At 35.2% G+C, this 27,323-nt stretch overlaps 1 protein-coding gene across 6 annotated transcripts in view; it reads left to right on the top strand.

Moving 5' to 3' along the window:
* Window positions 1-27,323, top strand: part of PPFIA2 (PTPRF interacting protein alpha 2) — a 284,143-nt gene that overhangs the window by 151,686 nt on the left and 105,134 nt on the right. For 4 of the 6 annotated variants that reach the window (XM_042815462.1, XM_042815460.1, XM_042815461.1 and 1 more), the window contains exon 3: window positions 6,231-6,293. The exons of the other annotated variants lie outside the window; for them this stretch is intronic. In XM_042815462.1, coding sequence (XP_042671396.1) covers window positions 6,231-6,293 — 63 coding nt within the window. The remainder of the gene's footprint in view (window positions 1-6,230; window positions 6,294-27,323) is intronic. 6 annotated transcript variants of the gene reach the window in all.

Raw genomic sequence — 27,323 nt, 5'->3', positions numbered from 1 at the left:
AGTGTGTTCATGTACTTTTTATTTTCCTCCTTAATGTTTCCTGGACCATGCACGCAGTTTAGAATCATAGAATCTTAGAATCCTTAGAGTTGGAAGGGTCCTTTGAAGGCCATCTAGTCCAACTCTCCTGCAATGATGCCTCGGAGATTCTCAGCTCCCAGCAGCCCAACTCATCCCCGTAAGCCAGGCTTGTCTTACTGTTGGCAGGCATGCAGGATCTTCTGTGTCTTCCATCCCCTCAGCCTGGGCTAAGGTGGGAAGATATCAGGCAGCTGGGTGATTAGAAGAACAGGATTGAAGTACTTCATGTGTAGTTGACTTGGGGTAATTATTGCTTTTCCTTTTTATTTTTTTATTTTTTTATTTTATTTTTCATTTGCTTTTCCTCTTTTTCCTTCTTTTCAGTAACAATCATCAATAAAATGACTTGGAACTGCACCTGGAACATAAAAATCAAGCTCTTCATGCTTCATTACACATATTACACAGAGTAGAGGAGTAGTCATTGTGATTTCCACAGAGTTTGTAAACCAATTAGTGTAACATTCCAAGATGTACATTTTTATATGGTATGAATAGAGCTTCGCCTTTGTTTTCTACACTTGAAAAAAATATTTTGTAGTTTGAAAAGTCTCTGTGTGAACGAATTTTGGGCAATTAGGCCAGGAAATATTTTTCTTTCTTTGACTAAGAACTAGTCAGACAGTTCTTTTTTAGACATCTTCTGTCAACTGAATTTTTAATGATGAAATATATGCCTGAATTATTTTTATGCCTTGGTACAACACAGAGACGTGATCTTGGATTATTTTAATGGCTATAATAACCCAAACACTGCTTCTGTGATCACTGTTCTGAATCATTATTTGCTACCAAAAAAATTGTCCCAAGCTCAATACATTTAAGTCACTATTTCATAGCCTAAATATATGAGGATATTTTAACTATGGCATTATTCAGCATTCATATCCTAAAACATTTAGAAAATAATTAATCAAGAAATAATAATGCAATTCAGTCACTGTGATACTGGTAAACAAATGTTAATCTTATTATCTCTTTAAAATCTTAATTATATATTACTTCACCTTATATCAACATGTAACATTAGTGTAGGAAGATTTCTATCCTGGAAGGTTTATCTCTCTACATATTATGGTTTAATGGCCAGATATTGAAAAATTTTGGACATAGTTTTAACTTTATAGGGACAGCACTTTCCCTGTAGCTCAATGGAATTGCTCCCATGTACAAAGTCAAGCATGTACAGGACTTTGTACATACCATGTATGTACAAGAGAGCTCCTACTGATTTTTTTTACATGTATTTTTCTTTTACATGTACTAGATTAGAATCATAGAATCATAGAATTGCTCAGGTTGGAAAAGACCTTAAAAGTCATTGAATCCAACCTCAACCTAACCATACTACCCTAATTAACGACCTGCTGCTAAATCATGTCCCTGAGCACCACATCTAAATGGTTTTTAAACGCATCCAGGGATGGTGGCTCAACCATCATCAAGCATATAAAAATTATTTACATAGTATTTGTACAGGTAATTAGATATAGATGTGTGTGTGTTATTTGTAAAACAGATATCAATGTTTCTTATATACTTTTATGTCCACACAACTGTAAATGTTATCGTGGCTTGCATCAGAAGTAGGATGGGCAGCAGGACACAGGGAAGTGATTGTCCTTCTACTCTTGGCATTGGTGAGATCGCATCTCAAGTACAGCATTCAGTTTTGGGCCCCTCACTACAAGAATATTAAGTTGCTTGAGTATCAGCAACAAAGCTTTTGAAGGAACTGGTAAACAAGACACATAATGAGTGACCACGGAAACTGGGACTGTTTAGTCTTGGAGATGAGAAAGCTGAGGGGAGAGAACCTCATTGCTCTGTACAGCTGCCTGAAAGAAGGTTGCGGAGAGGAGGATATTGGTCTCTTTTTTCAGGTCACAAATGAAAGGAGATGAGGAGCAACCTCAAGTTGCAAAAGAGGAGGTTTAGACTGAATATTAGGCTCCACAGAGAAATTGGTCAAACACTGGAAGGTGATGCCCAGGGTCACCATCCTTAAAGGTATTTAAGACAGTGATGGGACTTGGTAGTATCAGGTAGATTGTTGTGCTTGATCTTTGGGGTCTTTTTCAAGCTGAATGATTCTATGATCCTATGATTCTATATTGTGTCTTACATATATAAATTTACTATGGCTTTTTTTTTTTTTTTTTTTTTTGCATATACACATGCTTAGACAGACTAATTCAGATCGTAAAATGAGACTCCTTTTTCCTTGCTTAAATTTTAGAGCCATTTTTAACACTGTAGAGTTAACAGAACAATGCTGATATTTTAGGACCATTTGTTTTCTTGCCATATTTACAATGTCATTACGCTTCACTAAATGTCTAACTGAATGGAAATATATGATTTAAGAAAAAGGTTCATGTATTACAAGATGTTTTAGGTTTTAGGAGGAAGGAAAATGAATGATATATATTTTGGTTCAACAATAAAAGATCCCTTTGTGCCACAGATCCTACTGACAGCTCATTAAGAGGTCTCTCACAAAGATACCTCCTATGGGAAGCTAAAAGTATAGTGGAACAATATAAAACATTAGATTAAGTGGAAAGTTTGTTGAGATAGTGGGGTGGTTTTTTGTTTTGTTTGTTTGTTTGTTTTAATTAGGAAGGAAATAATATGTATTGTTGTTTTCTATTACAAATGCTATTACCTGAAACTAGAGTGGCTTAAAAAAAGAAAGATATGAATAAACAAAATAAAAACTATTCATTCTGTGGATTCTACATTAGTAAACATTTTTCTGTGTGTGTGCATCATTAGAATATAGATTAAACTCATTTCAGTGTTGAAGGTACAGCTCACCAAAGTAATGATGAATGGGATAGCATATGTAGTAGGCTTCACTTCTTCAGGATAGGCTTCATTGTAGGTAGTTTTCTAGTCTGAATGTCCTGGGGTGGTTGTTGCAAAGAATACGTAGTGAATTTCACTGTGAAATGTGTTTTGAAATATTTAATCTTATGCGTGTTGTTTTCCTTCCACTGCTAAAGGAACATATGCTTTCTAGAGGAAAGTACCTTCCTATCTCCAGCTATTGAAAAGCAGCTTCCTTTCATTTGTTGTTTTTTCGTGTGTGTGTCTTTTTTACATTGAAGGTAGCTCACATAGCTTTCTAAGTATGACCTCAGCTAGGTCCCCCACATAGAGATGACACAAGCATGAGGGAATAAACAGTAATTAATGCAAGTAAATGAAATTTTCAATAGACTAAAATACCTAAATAGCATTTTGTACTGTGGTGACTGATTTAATAATAGACACTGCAGAGTTATTGTTAAGAAGCACCAAGTGTTATTCTGATGGAGAATTTTTACCTCAAACTGGTTGAGGAAAGGGTCCACCATTTAGGATATAGTTTGAAAATATGTCCCTGTGCATGTGTGTGACTAACAGCAAATAGTAAGTGAAGTGTTCATCCCAAACCAGAATAGATGCAATTCTAGAGCTTCAGTTTTGGTATTTTCTCACCCTGTTGACCCTGTTGTCTCCTATGATAAATTCACATGCTTGTTCGTTTTCTCGGGGAGGCAAACCAAACTATAATAGAAAGCTTCATTAATATTAATTCTAATGGATTCCACTTACCAGAATACGAAGTACAAAGGAGGTGTTATAATATTAAATACTTTCGTGAGTAGAATAAATATTTTATAAACAAGCATAAGAATTGCTGCATTATTTATACTGCATAATTCATAAATTTTGTCTCTAAATTTTCATATGACAATAAAATGTATGTATAATGCATGTATAAAATGTATCCTTAGCATACGTAGTTTGAAGGCAAACAATTTCAGAAATAATGCACAGGTTTCATACTTCTTACCTGTATATTTTCATTTCATTTCTCTTCTCTTAAACCTGACCTTTTAAGTACAACGACTCCAGTTGCATTAGAAAATTACCACACTTTAAGGAAATAGCCTTACAGTATTGAAATATCAAGAGTCACTCATTTCTAGTTTTCCATACTAGACCAGAAGAGTAAAAATACTGGACCTTAAACCCATAAGTTGCTAGAATTGAAGGCATTTCATTTTATACCTTACATTAATAAACATTTAATTGTGATTATATAATAGAGAAGGGGAAAATATTTAAAATGTAATATGAAAAGTTTTGCTGAAATCACTCAGTGTAGTGTTGGTAAATCAGTGCTGTACAGCAAAGATGAATTAGTTTACAGTGTGCAGATGCAGCAGTCAAAAGTGTACAGTAGTCCACCTTTTCACAGAAAAGGACAACGTTATCTGAAATCATCAGATATACAATGTACATATATGTATGAAAGTTAAAATGTGCAAAGATGTGTAAGTTTACACATTAATAAACATGCATTTGTTTGAACTATTTTTGAGAGTTGAGTATGTATGAACATTGAAGTTAAAATTAATGAGTATTAAGGTAATGTTGAAGAAAGATGCGTAAAACAGCTAATGAATAAAATTGTTAATGTATGTTTTCTTGTGCTATTTTTTATTTACAAAAATGTCATGATAACATAATGTGGGCTGTGTTTTTCTTACAAAATTCAGTATCAAAAATGATGTTAAAAATCCACCTAAGCATTGTCTGTGAATTGACCACAAATTTTCTTTGCATGGAAATGTTCGTTTCAAAAGTAGCTACTTCATATGAAGTAAAATTTCTTTTAAAAACCATCAAAAAGCATTATAAAATGCTTTCAATGTTTTAAGGTTCTGAATCTGAAGAAGGGAAATCTGAGACAAGCAAGCTAAGAATTTGCCAGCATAGAATGGGGAGTTTTGCATAAAATTCGAGATTTGATCTTTCTGTTCCCATTGACAGCATAATTTACTTTTAAAGCACTGGAATTTTAAAGTCATTTTAAATATTAAAAAACTGTTACAAATCAGAATGTGAAGTGCATTAGCAGTATATTTCATAGATAGGTATGTGCCTGTGGCTGATGTTAAAAATACTGAAAATGGGCACATTTTTCTTTGCTGCATAAATAAGTTATAATATATAGTCAAGATAAAAAATCAATGTAAATTATAGTAGCAAAGTCATTCTAAAAACACATCTTACATTATGTTGCATTTTTCAAATGTGATTTTTCTTCTATTAGAAATAATTGAACACCAAAATACTGTCCGTTCAGAACTCTGTTAGTTCTGAGTATCAGGTTCTCTGATCTGAATTGGTAAATAGTCACAGAATTAAAGTTGGTCAGTAATTATTTTGAGAGATAATGCAGCTCAGCTATAATGAGGCTGAACATTGTGTGTATTGTTACGTATTCTGTCAATGATGGAAAGAAATTATTAGGAGAGTTAGTCTGTAACTCATTTTTTTTTAAGTTGGCAGTCAGAATGGATTGAGCCAGATGTCTAAAATGCACTTGTAGAAATTTTTGAATATTTTGGCTGTTCGTTCCCACTAAATTGAGATCTGCAGAAATGTCAGATTGCCTACTAGTAAGGGTTGCTTTTAAAGAAGCATGCTCTTTGTTAGGCTCTGCAAAAACACATGAAAAAACTGATGAAAAAGGAAGGAAAATAATGCTTAATGCTAAAAAGGGTCTTTCAGATTTCTAACAACATATAGCTTTTTTTTTTCCATAAAGTTTTTCATTACTGTGGTTATTTGCTGTGATAAACAAGTCTGAGAGATCATGAAAAATTTATCAGTTTCATAAGTATATTCTTCCTTATAATTTACAAACTTGACTTTTTTTAGTGTGTCTATCCATAAAAAGTTTTAATTTGAGTAATTTGGAAGAGAAAATCCTACTTTCCTTTTTTCTTGCAAATCATTTGCTTTATGGAGAACTCATTTTAAAGTTAGCCATGGAGCTACAATTATTTATCCAAAGTTATCTGACTATTTGGCAATGCTTCAGAGTTCTCTTCTGCAGAACACAGCGCAGCACACACAAGTGTCGTAGTGTTTGGTTGTTCTCAGCACCTCGTCAGTCAGAAGAGGTAGCAATACTTTCAATTTTTCTTTGTGAATGTCAGTTGAGTCACATTTTTGTTCTCTCAGATCAGCTTGCTTGAATGATGGTAATAACATTCATCTTATTAACATGGTATAATTTAAATATACTGTAGCAGTTTTAGAAATTCTGTTCCATTTAGCAGAATCTCTGTTGCCCCCTTTTTCAGATGACGGTTGCTGCTGGTACGAGCATTGAGAATAACATTCAAAGGACCATATCCTGCCCTAATGTATGTTTTACATATTTCGGATTTCTGTGTAATTTAAATGCAAATCCTCCTTTTGTGACTGATAATTTATTGCCCAGAGATGCCTGTCATCTTGAGGTTACTTCATACTGTATGTTATATATATATTTCAGGGTCATTTAATATTGTACTACAAGTGAGGTCTTAGCCTATCAAAATGCTGAATTGGTGTCATTTTTTTCCTGTATGGTTTGATGGCACTGCTAAATAAAGACAATGATAATGCATTCACAGATCCTTCTGAATTTACCTTGCTTCCCTCTCAGCTCAATGCTCTTGTCAGTTGAAATCAGCAGAACAGCAGTAAACAAAATGGGGAAAGCAATGAGAGGCTATATTTATTCCACTTAATCTTGTTCTAAATTGGATTTTAACATGAAGATATGTAATACTAAATTTGGAAGAAAGGTAATTTCATTTTTCTTGCTTAAACAAATATATCCCATGACTGAATGCAGAAAAGGGGAGTTACTACTGCAGATGAAAGTAAAGCAAGAATCTATTTTGTTAACAGGAGAAGCAATTTATTCACTTGTAGTATAATAGATCATATATCTTTTTTACTATACCTAGTCAGTAAATTGAAAGTCACTGAACCAAAATTGAGCTTATATACATGAATGGGGAAATGTTAGCTGGAATTTGGGATGTACTGTTGAGAAAAGAATTTGGTTCTGTGTTATAGAGAAACTACTTTCTATCATGTAACGTGTTTAATCATTTACTTTTCAGCTAAAAATAATCTTTTTTATCAGGGAGTTATCAGAAGTTCTGGATAAACATTTCCATCACTTTTAAAATATAACAAACAATTGAACTATGAGTACAATACAGTTAAAGTTACTAATACCTAAGAAAAAAGGTACTGTGATTCAACATCGGGGGAATGAAGTATGTTCTTGCCAATCTGGAAAATGAATAAAAAAAAAAAAAAAAAAAGTAGAACAACCTTTTTCTCCTGAGATGTTCGTGCTCCTAAGGGAACTTCAAGAAATTATTTCTGCTGTAGTGAAATAAAATTATACATTTGAAATCTTGAATCAGTGTGGATTTTGTAGATATACCCCTTGAATGGACCAATACTGTAACTTCTTGACTATGATTTGTACTGCTAGAAGGAGCATGGTGGTGATGTGACAGCAGTTGGACAAGGTGATCTTAGCAGTCTTTTCCAACCTTAATGATCCTATGATTCCACATTCACAATTACCTCTAAGCAGAGGAAAAGTGTGATTTTATGCGTGACTAATCATCATGCATGAAAATCCCCAGTCTGTTCCAGATTTCAAACATTATTTTAAATTTGGCAGGGCAATTTTAGTATTTCAGTCTGCAAATAGAAATATTTATGATGAGAGATAACAGTTCACAAGCATGAAAATATGCAGAATTTCGGATTTAGTTCTAGGATTCTGTACCATTTCTTAAAAAAATAAATAAAAAACAACAACAACTTTTTTTGTCTTTCAATTTGTTTTCTTAAAAAAAAAAAAAAAAAACAAAAAAAAACAACAAACCCAAAACATTAAGACAGGTTCTAAATAGATGTTTTCTTAAAAGAATGGCATGCATGGATTAACTCTTCATTCTTTGGATTAAATTCAGTAACACCAAAATAAGCACATAATCCGTTAACTGCTGTTGAACAAGAATGACCTTGTTCCTGCCTTTAGAAATCAAAAGCTTTTTAAAATTATTTTAGTTTGTTCTCTTTGGACTTTGTGATGATTTTTTTTTTCTTTTTTGTCCAAAAAAGAAAAAAAAAAAAAAAAAAAAAAAAAAAAAGTATCAAACAGCACAAGAATGGAGGATAAAATTTAAAATTTATCATTTCTGACTCCATCTCCTGATTTACCCGTCTAAAGTTTAATGTTAAATTTATTGTAGCTATCTCTGCTCTAGAGGCAGTGGAGGTTAGAGTTAGTTATCACCTGTCAGCTCATGAGGATATCAGTCTTTGTCCATTGACTGAAAAGGGCACCCTAAGAACTGATCTGGGCTTAGACACCTTGCTTATACAGGTGATTAAAATCATGTAATACAAACTCTGCTTTCCTAGTTTAAGATGTTGTTTAGAACGAAAATTACCTCACCAGACTGCAGCCTGCTAAAAGCTTCATGTTCAGTTAAACTATGATACAGCTTCTTCTTTCAATGGAGAAAACAATGTACGTGCCGTTCACATGACATGGAGGAATTCTGACTGAGGGGTCTTCTCTTGATTAAGGCAGTAAATTGAGTGTATAGATTAGGCTAGACATTAAAGACCATTCTCACAGCTGAATCTTGGAAAAAAAGATATAATTCATGTAACAGTGAAATTGAAATCTTGAAATTCATTGAAAGAATAGGCATAGGCTCCAATATTTTCTTCTGAATTCTCTCCACAAACTGCAAAGAAATATTAAGAGGACTTTAACAAGAAGCTTATTTCCTGTTCTAGATTTCACTAGAACACTAAAAGCAAAATCTTTCGTATTTAAAACTATTATTTATTTTCTTCTGTGGAGAAAACCAGTTCAGTCATAAAGGGTGTGAAACAAGCTCTTTCCATTGTTGTTTATTTATGTCCAAATCATCAGTGGGTGAAGAGGTGTTTTACATTCTTACTGTATGAATGCATAGAAGCAACCTAATTCTTAACTCTGAAGACTCTTAACAAGAAGATGCAGTATTTGTTCTACCTCAGACTTTGAAATGATTCTCAATGAAAATTTATTGTGCAGGTGAGTTTTTAGGCTTGAATTCCTCAAATTTGTTTCCAGTTGTATCAGATTTTGTAACTTATTTCAAAGCATTCTATTCAGAGACAGAATACAATCCTTACCAACAGCTTCACATCATCCAAATACATAAACTTTCAGTCATCAACCTTGCTGCAAGCTTTGTATTTACCTCTTCACTCAACATCTTGCGGGGAGAACAGGAAGGGAAGGGAGTTATGTTTCACATGTACTTCTGTTGGCATTAGATCTTCCTAGGACATTGTAGCAACTACAAAGGCACACCCAGCTTCAGTTTTTTTAAAAAACAGTGTATCTGAAAATTGTCAAATTGATGGATAACTAAAAAAGTTGTTATTCCTTCCTAAATACTCTGGCCTCTTGGTGATTGGGAACCATTTATATAGCCCTTCATCACTGAATAAAGGCAGGTTTCTTAGACTTTTTCCACAAGTATGCTTTATGTTATGACTGATTGTTCTTTAGCTAATTAGAAAAAGAAATCATAAGTGTAGCAATTTAATGCACTGTTTCATATATGAGAAAATACATTAATTAAATATTTTATTATTTCAATTATTCCACTGAATTCCAAACCTGCAATTAACTGTATGAACTGTAACTGGCATTAAGTTTATTAAATGCAAAGTTGAAATTTTTTTGAATACATGGTAAGTTTTCAGTTACTGGATTACTTATTCTGCAGTGTTTTATGGTTTCTTGTAATTACTGTGAATTGCACAAGTTTATATTTCTGCTGTTCATAAAAGGGATGACAGTGAACCAAATTAATGTCCTCAGTGGAAAACATTCTCACAAGCCTACAATTTTCAGTCAGTATACACTGTACTAATTCAGCATTTTAATTACATGACATTAATCCTATACAATTTTCTAAGACTCAGTTATTTAGTCAAATATGCATTTAATTTGACTTTTTTGGCTCTTAATCTCAGAGCTAAAATATACTTTGAGAAGTACTCATCTATAAAGAGAATTTGAGGTGTTAAAGCTGTACGTAAAGCAGAGAATGTCCTGTTCATGATTCATATATGCTAAAATATTAAATTTAAAAAAAAAGACTACACCCAGTACATTATTTTACTTCATTGAAATACACTGAATAAAATACACTTCATTGAAATAAAACTGAAAATCAAAAATAAACTTCTATATATTCAAACTTTAGAACTCAGAAATTATCATGTGCTATGGTGTGTGCTGAGAGTGCTAGCAGAGTACCAAGACACTTTCCACCATCTGTCAGTGTTCCTGGTCAACCGGAGTGGTTTCAGGGGATTGGAGGCTTGCCAATGTGACTCCCATCTACATGAAGGATCATAAGGAGGATTTAGGGAATTATAGGCATGTCAGTTTGACCTTGGTGGCATGGAAAGTTATGGACCAGATCATCTTGAGATCATAGAGTAGATGCAGGACAACTGGGGGATCAGGCCCTGCTGATCCTGCTTGACCAACATGTTCTCCTCCTAGGACCTGCCTGGTGAATGAGGAAAGGGCTGTTGACGTAGTCTGTGTAGACTTTAGCAAAACCTTTGACACTGTTTTCCACAGTATTCTCCTGGAGAAATTGGCAGCCTGTGGTTTGGACAGGTAACTTCTTTGCTGGGTAAATAACTGGCTGTAGGGCCAAGCCCAGAGAGTGGTGGTGAATGGAGTTAAATCCAGCTGGCAACCAATCAAAGTGCTGTTCTGCAGGGGTTAGTATTGGGGCCTGTGCTTTTTCATATCTAAAATAGATTTAATATCTATCTACATTGATGACCTGGACAAGGGGATAGAGTGCCCCCTCAGTAAGTTTGCAGATGACATCAAGCTAGAAGGAAGTCTTGATCTGCCTGGGTATAGGGAGGCCCTTAAGAAGGATCTGGGTCTAGATTAATGAGCCAAGACCAATGGAACGAAGTTCAACATGACCAAGTACTGTATCCTGCCCTTTAGTTACAAAAATCCCAGGCAACATTACAGCTTTTATTAGTTACATAGTTTAATGTGTGTAAAATTTTAATACAAAATGATTACCTTATAGGTCTTGACAAGATAAATGGCATACACTGAGATATTTTATACAGAAGTTCTGTAGAAATACATCAATTTGCCTGTGTTATATCCGGTTTTATCCAGCATGTTTTAAAAGCACTGTTTTTATTCATTCTCAGTTCTTTACACTACTTTGAAAGTATTTGGGTCAGGTTACAATGAGGTGCAGAGAAATGAGAGAAAACACTGATAAAATGCAGAAAACTTAAAATTTCCTAAAAGAGAATGAAACTATTTCCTATGCTTTCTTGGTAGTTTTTCTTCTACCAAAGATTGAGAGGAAAAGATAATCCCAAACTACTAGATAAAAGAACAAAAAGTTAGAAGCCTAAGGATAATTACAAATCCCCAATCTTTACCAGGGAACTGTGAAAGCACCTTGACATTTCAGGTCAGCTCCTTCAGCTTTCTTTCAGCCTTCAGAGGACTTGAGGATTTCCCTTATAGTGATCTGCCTCTTGAAGGTACAAACATGGTTTATGTGATTCACAGAGGAATGTTTACTGGTCTGACACATCCATGTAGCAGACCCTGTAAGCACTCAGATGTGTTTCTTTGCTGATGGGGAAAAAAAACAAAACAAGTGGGTTTCTATTTTCTAGTGTTTATTCAAACTCTGTAGTTCAGTCTTTAGGAATTACTTCACAAACAAATAAATCTGCAAGCAAGAAAGCAAATTCAGTTAGTTCTCATTCAGCCAATCAGCATATTTTTATCACAATGATAATCTGGCTGTCATCTCTCATTTCCTTGCCATAGGGCCAGCGAACTGCACCGTGTAGATCTCATGTCAGGCAGTTACATGGTAGATCTGCCATCTGTCCAGCTCTGTCAAGTATCACAGAATCACAGAATCACAGAATGGCCAGGGTTGGAAGGGACCTCAAGGATCATGAATCTCCAACCTCTTTGCCACAGGCAGGGTCACCAACCTCCACATTCAATATTAGACCAGGCTGCCCAGAGCCCCATCCAATCTGGCCTTGAACGCCTCCGAGGACGGGGCATCCACAACCTCTGGCAGCCTGTTCCAGCACCTCACCACTCTCTCTGTAAAGAACTTCCCCCTGACATCCAACCTAAATATTCCCTCCCTCAACTAAAAATCATTTCCCCTTATCCTGCAGTTGTCAACCCTTTCATAGAGTTGATTCCCCTCCTGTTTGTAGGCTCCCTTTGGGTATTGAAAGGCTGCAATGAGGTCAACCCACAGCCTTCTTTTCACCAAGCTGAACAAGCCCAGCTCCCTCAGCCTGTCTTCATAGGGGCACTGCTCCAGTCCCCTGATCATCTTCATGGCCCTCTTCTGGACAGTGTGTTAAATCCTAAGGTGTAAAGAGAAAGCAGCAGTGCACTACAAATCAGGAAATGTGTCACTGCCATATGTATGTGTTAGCAGTGGCAGCTGTTTCTCACTCTTAATGTTTCCTCCCATTTTCCTCCTATGCAATCTGTCTGGTGGTTCTTGGTTGGTTGGTTTCCATTTCTCAAATACACTTTACTCACAGCACTGCAATCAGAACTGCTAGTCCCAGACATACCCTGCAGTGCCTCTGTATTCACTTACTCACCATCTTGAGTCAAAGTGAAGGTTTCATTCAAGCATCCTTACATTCCTAGCATTTTTATTGGTTCTAGCATAAAAGATGCCAAACAAGAGCAGCAAAGGTCAAAACTGTCCCTTTGACCAAACTCATCAAAAAGTGTCTAGTGCGCTTCTTTGCAAATTGAAGCCTAAATGGATTTAGAAAATCCTTTAAAATTTGTAATTCCCTGCCTTTGCCACATGGCTGTCATGTACTGCGATTTTGTCAGCATTACAGTGTGAAGTTTTGTTTAATCTATTCAAGGCATAGATAATTGCCACTCCCTGTGATCAGTGGAAGTCTGGTAAAAAGCTCGCTGTCAATTGAGGCTGGGATTTGAATTACTTGGTATGTATAGCAGCTTCTTAGTCATAAGCTTTTCTATTTGTTTGTCTTGAAGTGTGTACATGTGCTGATATTTCAATTAAACATCTTCAGCTCTAATTTCTATTAAAAAAAGAATTAACTCTGGTTACTTCTAATTTTATTAGTGCATCAAATCACAGGTTTACTTTTCTGCAGCCAGTAACATCATTATATTTTGCTTTGATATCGTATAAATTTTTATGACTATTAAGGATGTTGACTGACTCCTGGAAGTTTAAATAGTCAGTTGTTGTGAAAAGAATGTTATTCAACATTTACAGTACTTCTAATTCCCCTAAAAGATGCAATCTTTTAGAATTGCAGGCTATGATAATAAACAATAATTTCTTAGAGCATTGGTATTAGTGATGTTCATACTACTCAGTTTTAATATTGATGTTCAGCATTTCAGTAGTGCTATCCTGGTCCTAAACCTTCACAGCGTCAAATTATACATTAATGTGGTGAAGTGTATGAACACAAGGGTGCTTCAGGTGTTTGGTGGGTCACAGTGTCACCTTGCGGCTCTTGTCTTCTGCTTGCAGCTGTGATCAGAGCATATTCCTCTTCCCACCAGCCTTGTGTACCAACTTGTTCCTCTTCCCAGTAACACTGGCTGCAGATAAAAACCATTCTGATTTTTGTGAGGGTGTACCTGTGATAATTTAACCCAGCAACTGGAAAAAGTATCTTTTCCCCAGAATAGACATTGCTGAGATGAATATGTGCCATGGAAATCTTTTTTTGAATAGAATCAATTTCTAATACCATTTAGAAATGGTTCCTAAAAATGTGGCTATAATCAGAAGATTGTAGAAAGCGTTGTTATATATGTGACAGATAAGCAGACAAATCAGCCCCATTAACAAGTTAAAAAGTTGTTCTTTCAATCTATATCCCATAATACAAAACTTCTTTCATTAAGGTGGGCAGTAGATGCTAGTACTGTAATTGTTAGCTCTAGCAATAACAGTAGTTTGGAGTTTGAGAGTAACATACATGTTTTGAGGACAACATAACCCCCACAGATGTTCAGAAACTCCACTCTTAACACTTGCTTCCATGCTTACTGTTGGAGTTATGCATAGAATTAAAATTAAAATCATTGTAAATTCTAAAAAATAAATATCATTTGCCATGATACAGCCAGATTAGATCTAGTACATCAGCACAGCTAAAAATTAACGTTTATCAGTGCTGGAATGTAATTTGTTGTTGAGGTCTCCTAGCCTCTCTTGATTTTGGAGCACAGCTATTGCTTAATAAGCCTGGAAGTCTTTCTATCCCTTGCTGCTGTGGTGCCTTGATGGAACCAAGGGGAGGCAGCGGAGAAAGATATGTAATTTAAAGTAGAAAAATCCTGGGCTGGAAAGAAATAAAGATGAGATTGAAATGGGCTGCCTAAGACTGGAAGAGGAAAGAAAATAAGAATGGAGCATTTAAATGTGGAGTCTGGAAGCAGGCAGAGGACCAGAGACGGCAGTGGGAGTAGGAGCTGGCGGCTGTGAGAGACTTAGAAAAACAGACTGATGAGAAGTAGAGTGGAGAAGTAAGATTTTAGTGACACGACACTCCCAGCTGAAAAAGAGCATGGAAATGAAAACTTTTGGTTGAAATGTGTCAGTTTACATAGAAAAGATTTTTCATGCCTAGAGGCTTAATCAGAGTGGAAGCACAACAGATGTGCCCCCCCCCCCCTCAGAGGGTATCCTGACTTCAGATGGAAGCAACCATAGACAATGGTATGACAGAGTCTTATATGCATCAAACACTTCATAGACAGCCATAATCCTGGCATTGGCACCTACATGACACTCCTGCACTCTTCTAAGAGAATGTTGCTATAAATCTGCATATAAACATCTACATTACATTGCAAGCAGCTAGATTGAAATTTTGTTGTGATTGTTTCCTCCGTTAATAGGTTTGGTTTATTAAACTGCTAGCAGTAGTATTCATCTTCTAAGACGAAACAAACATGCCCCGAGAAATAAAAGAAATTATTTTAAAGGTCAATATTACTTAAGTACTTCTTTCACGCTTTCAGCAGATTGGAGCTAACTGGGAAGTATGCTGATATTGCATGTGACCAGAGATCAGAGGAAAAAACTTACAGCAAAGACCAAGAAAGTCATTGATGCATAAATGCTTTATACAGTAATGATTAAATATACGTATAGTAGGAAAAGATTAAACATGATTTCAATTTCCCTAAGGAGCTGCCAAGAAAAGAAATCTATACCATGAGAAGTGTAAGTTGTATATTTCAAATACAGCATATTTATTTGCTTTATCTCCATGATGATACATCATTAAAATAAATTTGGGGAAGTGCTCCATAAATATTATGTTTGCATTCTAATGCTGCTGCAGTGTGAAGTAGTTTATGTTTACAAGATAGAAATGGGAATATGATCTGCAGAGGTTCAGTTTTACCTGACCTTTGTATTGCCCCATTACTTTTTCATTCATACTTACTAATCCTATAAAAGGTTACCTGGGTAGTGATATAGCAAATCCTCAAACGGTTTTCTTCATTTGTTACATTTTAATCTAGGTGAAGAAAAGGAGCACAAAAGAATTTTAAAAGAGCTTGTCATCCATTAGTTATTTGTTGTCTGACCTTTACTATGTACAGTTATTTGCATGTAAAATGTGCTTTTTTATCTATATGTGTCCATTCTTTGTATTATACATCATACAGACCCAGTGATAACAAATTATTAGCATCACCTTAATATTCTTTTATCTTCAATTTTACACACTAAAATAAATAATAGACATAATTATAGGGTAATGCATAATAATAGGGTAAGAGAGAAGTGTGAAGAGATGGATGATTTGAAATAAGGAAAATATTTAAAAATTAAACCAAAAAGACAAAGAAGAAACATTATTTATAGACAAATGAGCAGAAAAGAACCTCATGAACATAATTCTAGAATGGCCTCTTGTAGTCTGCTAGATGCATACAACAGTAGTATATTCTTCCAAAGACAAATAATGAACAAATTTTGCTTATATTTTGATGCTTATTTGATTTTGATGCATATTTTCTGACTTTTTGGGATTTAGTATTCTTATACTTGGACAAACAAACTCTTTAAGTTTCTAGTAAGATTTAAACAGATAGAAAAAGAAAACTTTTCAAATCTTAGTTTACAGTAGATTAAGCAGCAGACTTCCCAAAATTAGTCTGATTCTGTGTAACTTTCCATTGTGAGCATAATACGAATGCGGTTATGAAAAACTGATAGTGAGAAGGAATGATAAATGATACATAAAGCATTTTTAAAATGCTTATTTTAAAAGTAGATGTGAACATTACTTTATTTTAGCATTTTGAGTTATTCAGTTTCTAGGTTTATAAACTTATGAGGACATGCAGAAACTGGTTACTCCCTGAGTACACTGTGAGGGTGTCTTATCAGTGTGCCTCTGGAGTGTTCCTGTTTGATTTTAGCTGATGAAGCAGGCAAAATCTGTGTATGAAAATTAAATTGTTGGTATTTGTTATGAATAAAACAAGAGTTCTCCTGTCTTCTATATGGACAAATCCTCCAGATGAAGATTAAAAACTGCTAACAAAATTCAATTAATTGCATCATGACTTATGGAATTAACTAGCATTGTATTTGAGGAATAGACAATAGATTCGCTGCTCTAATGCAGTGGCTGCATTAGAAAATTGAAAAAGAATCAGCTGAGAATACTGTGAAGCACATTCAGATATGGGACATATGCTAAGTAAATGGTTTTCTCTGTTAAGTTCTTGATGTCTTGACATGAGCTCATTCCGGGCCCCCTGAAAGACATAATCCTTACAGGGGAGCAGAAGAGCAACAGTCTGAGAGTTGATTACAAGGATACAATCAGAACTCATTTCCACTTTACAATATTATCAAAGGTATAAAAATAGCTTGTGTGGAAAAAGGATTTACTCATTTCAAAACTCATAGAAGTACATCTTAAGATGGTCTAACATTTGTGAATTAAGGAAGTACTTTACCATTGACTTCAGTATATTTTACTCAGTTTCATCAGGTGAAAATCTGGCACTTTGTCTCTTTGATCTACTACTTTTGCTAGAGCAATATGATTTGAAATTTACTGAAATATTATTAGCCCAAGCTTACACTAGAAAGTCTGATTTTTCTTGCTGTCACACAAAAAGAGTTTAATATTTCCACCTAGTTTCAGAAAGTTTTAGTTTTTTCTTTTTCAGACAAGTATTATTAATGAATCTTTGTTAGGAACCACTACTGTACTTATATTAGTTATCTAAACTTTGTAATACTTTTTTTTTTTTGTTCCATAAACAGTTTATTTGATCTTTCTATTTAAAGAAAATAGACACAGAACTAACCATTTTTAGAACTAAATTGGTTTTAAAATATTGGATAAGAATCAATACTTATCTTGAGGATGAATCAATTATGATTGATAGCTATACCCTTAAGCACTGTCTTTGAAAAGATGCAGTTTCTCAAGATGTACTATTTATTATTAGATAAAGTTAATCAGTATGTGATTTACCTGCCTGGCTATTTACAACAATATTATTTGTCATAAATGACATGACTGCAGCTGTAAGTTTGCCTCTAAATCTAACTCTAGGGTATGCTGTCCCTGGAATAATAGAAAACTGATAGTCTTCCTTTATTTTGATTTTCTAATGCATTTACACCTCTTTCAACACTTCCAGTTTTGTTGCTGTGCCACAGATGGCAGCAGAGGGGCAGTCTGATAAAACTGTGTCTGACATGGGAGTGCATGTGAAGCCAAGGTGTATTTGAATTCCTCCGTGCGCTTTTTGGTATCCAAAAATGTTCAGCAAGCATCAGTGACCATCAGTAGGATCCATCTTTTCTGCATGGAGAAATTTAGTGACACACCTTTGCTTCATGTGTACTTCCACATCAGATGCCACTTTCTCAAAGTGCCCCTCTGCTGCCACCTGTCTTGCAGCAACAAGATGAAATGGAATGTTTGTGGGAAAGTTCAACCCCTACTGCCATGCCACAAACATCCACCGCTGAGGTTGTGGGCCAACACAGTAAAATAGGAGGCATAGTTGTCAGAGCAGCAGCAGTAATTCCCTTCAGTCTCAGATATTATTCAGATTTCTGACATTATTTTGTTTGCTTTCTACTTACAATTTAATACAATTTTTATAGGTAGCAAATTTTGCTATTAAAAAAGTTTGCTGTTAATTAGGAAAAGGAGGAATATTTTTCCTTTGTTTACATTTATGATGTTGTTTCTACACAAAGATGAGAAAAAATAGAAACGAGAGCTCTAACTGAAAAGTGAGCTGATGTCAAAAGGTAATATGGCCTGTGCTGCTCACCCAAGACTCTCTAAAGGAAGAGATAGCAATAAAAGCATGGAGGGTGAGCATACTCAATACAGACCCATCTACCTTATGAAAGTGTATCATTCAGTTCTTCTGAATTGCTGCCTGTTTGTCACCCCACATGTCAGTGATGTCTGTCTTTTTTCTGTTGATTTATCAGGAAAATGATTATGCAGTATGTAGCTGAGACCAATTATCTGTCACCTTGTCACATTACCTCTGACTTGTCCCTGGCAATTTACAGCTTCCTATTTTATTCTTAGGCAGTAAGTTCCTTCAGAGATAAACCATATTTTTATTTCCTTTTATGCCATGCAGTATAATGAAATATTAAGCCTTAAAGTATAGTATATATATATATAGTATACATAGGTATAGTTTCTAGGCATACTGATAGAAATTAATAAAAACTACTTAATGTGAAATAAATGTGCTGTGTGCATGGTATTTTAGGCATAAGGACTGAATGTGAAGTTTCTGTGACATTCACTTGGGTTAGTCAGAGATGACGACCCGTGTATTTGAACTTAATGTGAAAGTGTTTCTATGCATTACACTGCTGAAGGCAAAATTTCCAAAGCTGTGAAGGGGTTATGTGTTTGTTTTTTAACATTTTCAGAAGACATAAAAGCTTCAGTTCTATTTGTCAAACTGTGAAAGTTTAGATCTTGTTCCTTCAAATAAAGTTTACTAGTTTAGACTTTGTAAGTCTGATTGACTTTTGAGAGTGGCATCAAGTCAAACTTGTAAGTCAGGATAGAGGAATCCCAACAAGATAGACTACTCCATCCTTTGATTTAGGTTATCAAGATGCAGACAGCTTTTTTGAATTAAGAGTTCCCAAAATATTAAGGCTTTATGAGATCTACTTTGGCCAGATTTACTACTGTGAGAGACTAACTTTCAGACCTGGTTAGCCTCACCACTTCAACAGATCTGATGGAGAGCACAGCTAATGAGGTACATTGTGATCTGGGACCCTGCATGAATTCTTTTTGTGACTGAAAATAATGCAGTAGGTGCTAGAGGCATTGCTGCTGCCTGGCACTTTTAAGCCACAGGGAATCATTTATAGCATTACTGCTACCATAGAAACCTATTTCAACTCAACAAAAATTCAATTCATGGAAAAAGCTTTTGAGTCTGAGTCATTCATATGTTGTTACTCCAAAGAGGTTTGACAATGCAGCTGAAACTTTTGGAAACATTTTACAGTCTCTCAGAATAGTAGTTTTATTCATATGGTTTGAAACTCTGACTGTATCCATAATGTAGTTATGTGGCTTGTCATTTTAGTAGCCTGAACATAAATTAACATTTTCCACCAATGCCTGTGTAATGTTTTCAGTTTCTAAAGAAGTGAAGAAATCTGTGAAAGCTATTGAATTTCTACTGCTGAGCTCTCAGGCTTTCAGAGCCCAATGCTATCTGACCATGTTCGTGGTATTCCACACAGGGAGAGTTTAATGGCTAAAATCAAATTCACTTATTTGAAGATGTTTAACAGTACATGGGATTTTGATTTAGAAAAGTGATCTAGCAATATACTGAAATCATAGGACAAGCACAATATAGCAATTGCAACGTACAGTTGAAATGTGATTCCTGCTGCCAGTTTCTGTGTTCATCATCGTGACTCTGAATGTCTCTGGTCAGCAGGAAGGAATACATAAACAGGTAGAAGCTAGCTCAAGATCTTTACTCTCTTCAAAGTTCATTTCGATGGTTGTTTTATTTCTATGCTCTTATAGCTACATATGCACTTCCCTCATGCTGATCTGGCTGACAGGCAAGAGAGGATAATGCTTTCTATTGATTATTTTAGGAAAGGCCATTTACAGAAAAGAACAGAAACTGCAGGGATAGATGCTGGGAGTCCCCAGGCATTACACAGTGCACAGAACCCTCTCAACCTTCAAGCCTTGCGGATGTGCTCAGCAGGAATTCTGGAATTAACCAGGCTGAGCCAGCGCCCCAGGATAAGCAGTGAGGGCCATGTAGTTACACATTGCCTGGTTATGTCCATTGATCACTCAGAGCCAACAGGGTCAGAGGCTTCCAGGTCAGGTTGGGGTCTTTGCTGCGAGGCAGTGAAAGTGGAGTTTGGGAAGCTGGTGGAGCCCAGGTATCTCCTTAAATCTCCTGTTCTGGGAGCTCTTGGGTAGACACTCTCAGCAGTTCCATCACAAGATGGGAGGGGAGATGGGTCCTGTTGCCAAATTCCTCCCGCAACATTTGTCTGTGGGCTGACAGTTCCAGTCTGAGCTCCTGGCTGTGGAGAGAGGCCAGATCAGGCCCTTGGGAGGTGTAGGCAGCCGTCTTATCCCCCATAGCATCACAGAGAAAGCAGCATACTGAAGGGACCAGGGAAGCCCTTAGTGGAAAAGAGGACAAAAGAGCCTAAAGTTCCTAGAAAGGCAGCTGCAGCATGGTCTAGTTGAGCCAGATGCAGCTTGTGTCCCTGATTTTGTGTCCTGCTCCACTCCTGATGCCTGGCTCCACTCCTGATCTCCTGGCCAGAGCGTGGGCAGGAGTTGGGAGCAGTCAGCATGGGCTGCCCACCTCTAACTTAAACTTTCCCACTGGGCTACCTTTCCTGGCAAAATGCTGGCACTAGGAGCAGAACAGAGAGGAGGTCTGCAGCTCTGCTGGCAAAACCAGGCAGTCTCTGTCTCTTGGGGCATGGTGCTGAGGGATGACAGGAGCCGTTGTTGCCTGACAGCCAGTCACTGCCTAGACATCTCCTCAGAAAGGTGGAGAAGGCTATGAAATGATCTTTGCCCAGCAGGAAAGGGCCAGGTAGTACTGGTCAAGCCAGTAGTGTGCCCAGGATGCTAAGAATACCAATGGCATTCTGGCCTGTGAAAGAAACGGGGTGGCCAGTAGGACTAGGGAAGCTGATGGAACTGGTGCTGTGTTACCTGGAAGAGACTGAGACCTCATCACTCTCTACATCTGCCTGAAAGGAGGCTGTAGTGAGGACATCTTTTCTTGGATCACAAGTGATGGGACACAAAGAAATGGCCTCAAATTTCCTGTATCAGGTGGGATTTAGACTGGATCTGAGGAATAATTTTTTAATGGAGAAGCTGGTCAAGCTCTGGAAGGGGCTACTTAGGGAAGTGATAGAGTTGTCATTACTGGAGATAATTCAAAAGATGTATGCTAAGACACTTAGGGACATGATTTATTCTTAGCCTCGATAGTGTTAAGAGCTTGTAGTTGATGATCTTGAAGATTTTTTCCAACAAAAATGATTATATGATTCTGTGATTCTGTGCCTGAAGAGCTAAACAAAAAGAAGTGGACAAACTGCTTAAGCTCGGAGCAATATCAGCCTCTGGGTCATCTATCCAGTAGGCAGTTCAGAAGTTTATAGCTAATTTGACATTATTTTGATGTAATTTTTGATTTTCTTATTTATCTACTGACTGCAGTCACCAGAGTCCTTCAGAGCTCTAGAGCTGCTTCTCATAGCCCATGAGTATGCTATGATTGAAGACATAATTTATAAATTATCTCCATTCATGAACACAGCACGTGAATGAACACCAGTGAAAATGTTAATTAATTGAAATTTATTATTTAGTGTCCCATTTTTCATGAATGAAGAGGACTAAATTATTTTTTCTGACTCAAAATCAATAAAGGCTTTTAGGATAATATTTATTTTTGCAATCATAATCGTATTTTATAAACTACAGGACTTTATCAGCTTCTCTCTTCAGAGAGAAAAAAAGGTATTTACTCCATTTTCAGAGTTGAAATGCTGCTATATGTTTTGCATCAATTATTCTATATTCTTATAAAAAAGATTTCGAGGCTTTAGTAATAGGTGACAGCATAGGGATGACATTGCTAATGTCGAAAGTTAACATAATATCAAGATGTTTTATTAGTGAGGAACAGAGGCTAGTGGTAACTTTGTAATTTCTGGTATAAAATATACCATTCCTTAGTTTGGTGTTCTGTACATTGTACATTGTATGTTTTTCCTCAGGACAATATCTCTGTCAATAAGTAACAACTCATAATACTTCTTCATAAAGAACATCTGCAACCAATTATCTTGTTTTCTCTATTGAAGTTTTAAAAGCCTGTCATAGTAATATAGACCAAATGAAAATTCATTGCTTGTAACTTTTTTACCTTGTGTACAGTGTAAAGCAAAGTTTGAATAAATTTTAATGTTACTCTCAATGTGTGTAAAAAAAGCACATGTTCCATTACAGATTGCTGGAAAGAGCAAAATTGGAATTCCTTCCTCAGGTAAATATGTGTACTTTTTGGATATTAAATGCCTCTTTGGACCAACCGTAGAGCTAGTAAATCAGTATAAGCTTTAATGTAGTGATTGATAAAACATTACTAAAAAACAAACACGTTGTGTCTTACATTTCTTGTCAAATAAAAAGATTAATGAAATGTATGGCTTAAATTAACTCCAGTAGAGACACCAAGAGTTACGTGTAAATGCAGTTCCATCATAAAAGTAAATATGTACTGTAGTCATCTAAATTAAAGGATTAAGTAATAGAATTTGCATGAGTGAGACGATATACATTAATTGTCACGAACTCAAAAAAAGAAATAGAAAAAGCTCACAATTTGGACTTCCTGATATTCATCCTTACTGGTCAATTGCCTTGTTATCTCCTGCAAGAGTCAAACTGCCTCGTACTGCTCCACTTGGATACTAGCACTTGTAAGAGTAGGGTAATAACTACTACTTGATAATTCCTAGAATTTAGTGGTGATTGCCACCAGCAATACCAACTGTAAAGTGGTCCATGATATCTAAAACTGGGATTTTTTTTTTCACTTCTTTCAAATAAACTTAGACTAGGACCAGCCTGAGCAGGAACAAACTAGGGCGCATGAGACTGTTCATTCAATTCACTTAATAGAAGCCCTGTTTAGAATTATAAAGATTCTATGTTAGGCTTTGTCCAGCCCAAAAGTATGTTGGTTCAGTCACTTCCTAAATGTACCATCTTCTATGTTTATCTGCAATGATCAGCTTGAATACAGTTTTTTCTAACATACAACACGAATGAGGTGAGATAAAACTCACATTGAAAATCTGACATAATGAAGAATCTCCTAGACTTGCAAGAGGATGGCTGCATCTATTTGTGAAAGGAAAAGGTCAAATATAGTTTAGGTAAAGTGATCTGTTGATTCATTAGGTCATTTACTAGACTTGATTCTCATTTTTCTTTGACAGTTCTTTTGTGTGATGAAAAAATAAGAATTTGAATTTTTTTTAACTTAAAGAGTAATTTGTTAAACTTTGCTTAATATTCAGAAGTTTTTTGGAGTGCTATTCAAAATAACAGAATTAAGCAAGTATATGTTTTCTCCTTCCTCCTTTCTTATATACATTTCTTCCTCTGTGAGCAACTTTGTGAAGAAATGGGAGACAGTGGAAAATGTCCAAAACATCAAATACTTGTGACTTGATTTTATAAAGTGACATTTAAAAAAAAATTAAGTATACTTAAAATACAAAATGATTGAATCTCATTTAATGCATTGTGAAAAGGGAAGAGGAAGGTACAATTTTGCTGTGAAAGGAAGGATGTGCTCTTAATCAGAATAGCAGACTTGCTGACCTATTATTAATAGCTGAATTAGTGATCAGGGATAAGATTTACCCAGAGAAAATGCTGAGGGTGAAGGGAAGGAGACAAGTGTCATAAAAGTGTACGTTCCTTAAAATGAGGGAGAACTAAAGGTCACTCTGTGTTTTGTCACATTTGCCTGAAAGAAAACAAGATCCTTTGCCTAGAAAGAAGTCAAAACTAAGAAAGTTGAGTTTAAACTGTGCATCAGATATACTAAAAATCAACCAGACTTGTAAGCTGGATTTGGCAATAAAATAAGATTACTTACTAACATTATAAGAAAAGGGCTGTTCTGTTTACTGGTAAATGTGTGTTGCATCTTACAGTCACCCTTTATATATTCCCTCTGTCAGGACTTATTTTAGGTTATTTCTTAAGGCCATGTACTGACCTCAATCTGCCTTCTAATTGAGAGTTGTATGTATGTGTTTATACGCAGAAACCACAGTACAGTCTGTAAAGTACTTCAACAACTTGCATGTTAGATTTCCTTATTTTTTATTATTTTGTGTTTATTTCAATTTTGGAAAAAAAAAAGGATTATAAGCATAAAATTAAACTGTTGGCAATGTAATTAAAAGAGAAATTTATTATTTCTTTATGCTATTTGTCTGGAGCCTTTTCACATATTTAATATTTTAATATCTGGAAAAATATTCTTTTCATCAGCTGGAATAAAGTTAATCTCATTTTCCTTTGACATCAGTCCTTAAGAAAATTATTTTTTGGTTTGGTCATAGTCTGTCATTTTGCTCTTTTTCTGTATTGCACAGATTCTGAATTTGTTACTATGGAATAGTAAATTGTCATCAGTTTCAATACAGTATTTAATCATCAAGACATACTCTTGGAAATAACTTCAGTGTTAAAAAGTATAGTAATGTACTATAGTCTGCAGCATAACTATATCAGAACTATATTAAATGAAATGAATATGAATATCTGTGGAACAAAGCATTTGTTATTGAATGGATTTAGCTGATAGTACTCCTATCTCCTTTATAATCTCCTTTATTATACAGCTGATTCACTTCCAAACTTCGGTAGCATGACTTGAAGCAAGATTCACTACAACTCCAATTTACACTTCTGAAAAGCATGTTGATGTAGTATCCTACATGACTAATACTTCTACAGAATATACTATGTGTGGTTGAACATTCTGAAATAGAAGAAATTAAAGCAAATTGCAATCCAGTCTGTATTTCCATTCTATAAAATCTGTAACATACAAGATGTTTAAAGTTACCCATTGTAATATTTACAAATCAGTGATGTTTTACCCCATCCTTCAATAGTAATAACTCAGTATTTGTTTAATTTGGTTATAGATCCTCTGTGCTTCAGTATTCATATTAGTAGGAAGCAAAGCACATATAAAACAGTTGTCACGATGCTCATGTTGCTAGAGAGATCCACTTTGGCTTCAAAAATCTAGAGAAATTCATCTTTCAATGGCAAGCATGTCCTACAGCAGGAAAATTAGGCAGATTCCACCACAAGTCCTGACAGTTGTATGTTCTTCCCATTATCTTTATCTCAAAGTACTGTTGTAAAAGTATTAGTTGAACTAATATTTAAAATAGCTATCATATAAGTTTCTTTTTGGATGACTTAAAATATATGTTAGAATGCAATTGAGCTACTCTTGCTTCTAAAAATCATGAAAGTAACACGATATAGTTATTGAAATTAGATATTTTTTAAAAAGCTAGGTTACATGTACTACAAAGCTAAACCAAAATATACATATGTATTTGAGCTCATTCAATATGTTCAAGGGCCTTAGTGAGACATACATTTATTATAATCTTTTGCTTTCTCTTATTCCTTTCTGGATCTTTGTAGAAGAAAAATATATGTGTTGTTTTTTAGGTAATAAAAGAGATGTGGGATTTTATTTTTCCTTGGAATATCCAATTACTTCTGTTTTAATTTGGGACCAGAGTCATAACAGTAACACAATAGTAGGCTGTCCATATAGGGGCTGTATTAGTATGAGATGGTTTCTTCTACCCAGAAAGAAATAAGTAAGAAGAAATAAGTTTTATAAGTAAATATTTGCAAGAGTTAGTTCAAAATATAATGTAGTTTCAACTGAGTATTTAAAGAAGGAATTATTTCTTGATGGAGAACTATGTAACAGTTCTCATCCCATTTTCTGTTCAGTAGAAGTGTTGATATTATTTGTTGTTCTAGATGTTAACATTGGCTCTAAACCCCTGAAAAGTTGTTTTTTTTTTAAATTTCTTCCAAGAAGCGCTGATTGTGTGATTCTGTGTGGGAAAGTGTCTGCATATTTCAGAATCTCAGACAGTGCCCACAATTCTAAAAAAAATAAATGGAGTGTGAGTTCACAAATCCCCTGTGTTACTGAGTTAATTTTCTCTCTTATGAAACAGCAATCTCCTCTTTTTCATTTTTCTCTGTGAATTAATAGTTTCTCACACTGTCACATTTGATCATACTTTTCACATGCTTGATGTCTTGCAGGCCACTAAATAAATAAACACGCATTAGTAATTCCTGGATAGTTTGAAGCATGTTAGTGGCTAAGTAAGACCGGATAACACCTCACCCTCCCCATCTGAACCAGTGGTGTGAGTTAAACAAAGTAATTCAAAGTTTGTATTGGAGATTCACCCATTACATATGACACAGCCAATTCCACATTTCAGAAGACTGACACTAAACCCAAATATTGAAATGTGGCATTCAACCTAATCTAGAATCAAGGGCTGTAATTATGGCTCTTCTATAGTAAAATAAACAGTGACTTTCATCCAGAACTTCTTACTCTTTTGTATTGCTAATTGCTGTCAACAAGATTGAAATTTCTTTTCTAGTAGGGGTGAAATGACTAAAGTAAATCATTGGTATTTTAAAAAACATGGAGAGTTTTGAGCAAGATTTCCAATAAATGAATAATTAGAAAAGAAAGAACGTGCAATTTAAGAAAACTGAATTGAATTAAAACATAATAAATGAAAGATTAAAACTCCCAGAGAATTGTCGCAAATCATAATTTCTCTTGTTAAATGACTAACCTCTAAATTTTTAGGAAGGTAACTCTGTCTACATAGTTTGAATGCAAAACAGAAATTACAAAGCCTAACCATTCTTTCTCTGTGCAGAGATTAGTTCATTCTTTCATGCTGAAATAAACTGTGTTTCAAAGGCAGTTCCAGAGGAACAGATTATAATCTGAATACACCCCATCCTGTCTGAATCTGAATTTTCTTTTTCTTCTTTTTCTTTTTCTTTTTCTTTTTCTTTTTCTTTTTCTTTTTCTT

Source organism: Centrocercus urophasianus, unplaced genomic scaffold (genome assembly GCF_019232065.1).
Source record: "Centrocercus urophasianus isolate 14NV4802_14NV808 unplaced genomic scaffold, USGS_Curo_1.0 seq_15, whole genome shotgun sequence".
Lineage (NCBI taxonomy): Eukaryota > Metazoa > Chordata > Aves > Galliformes > Phasianidae > Centrocercus > Centrocercus urophasianus.
The sequence above is the reverse complement of the archived record's forward strand: the minus strand, read 5'-3'. Positions and strand labels throughout refer to the sequence as shown.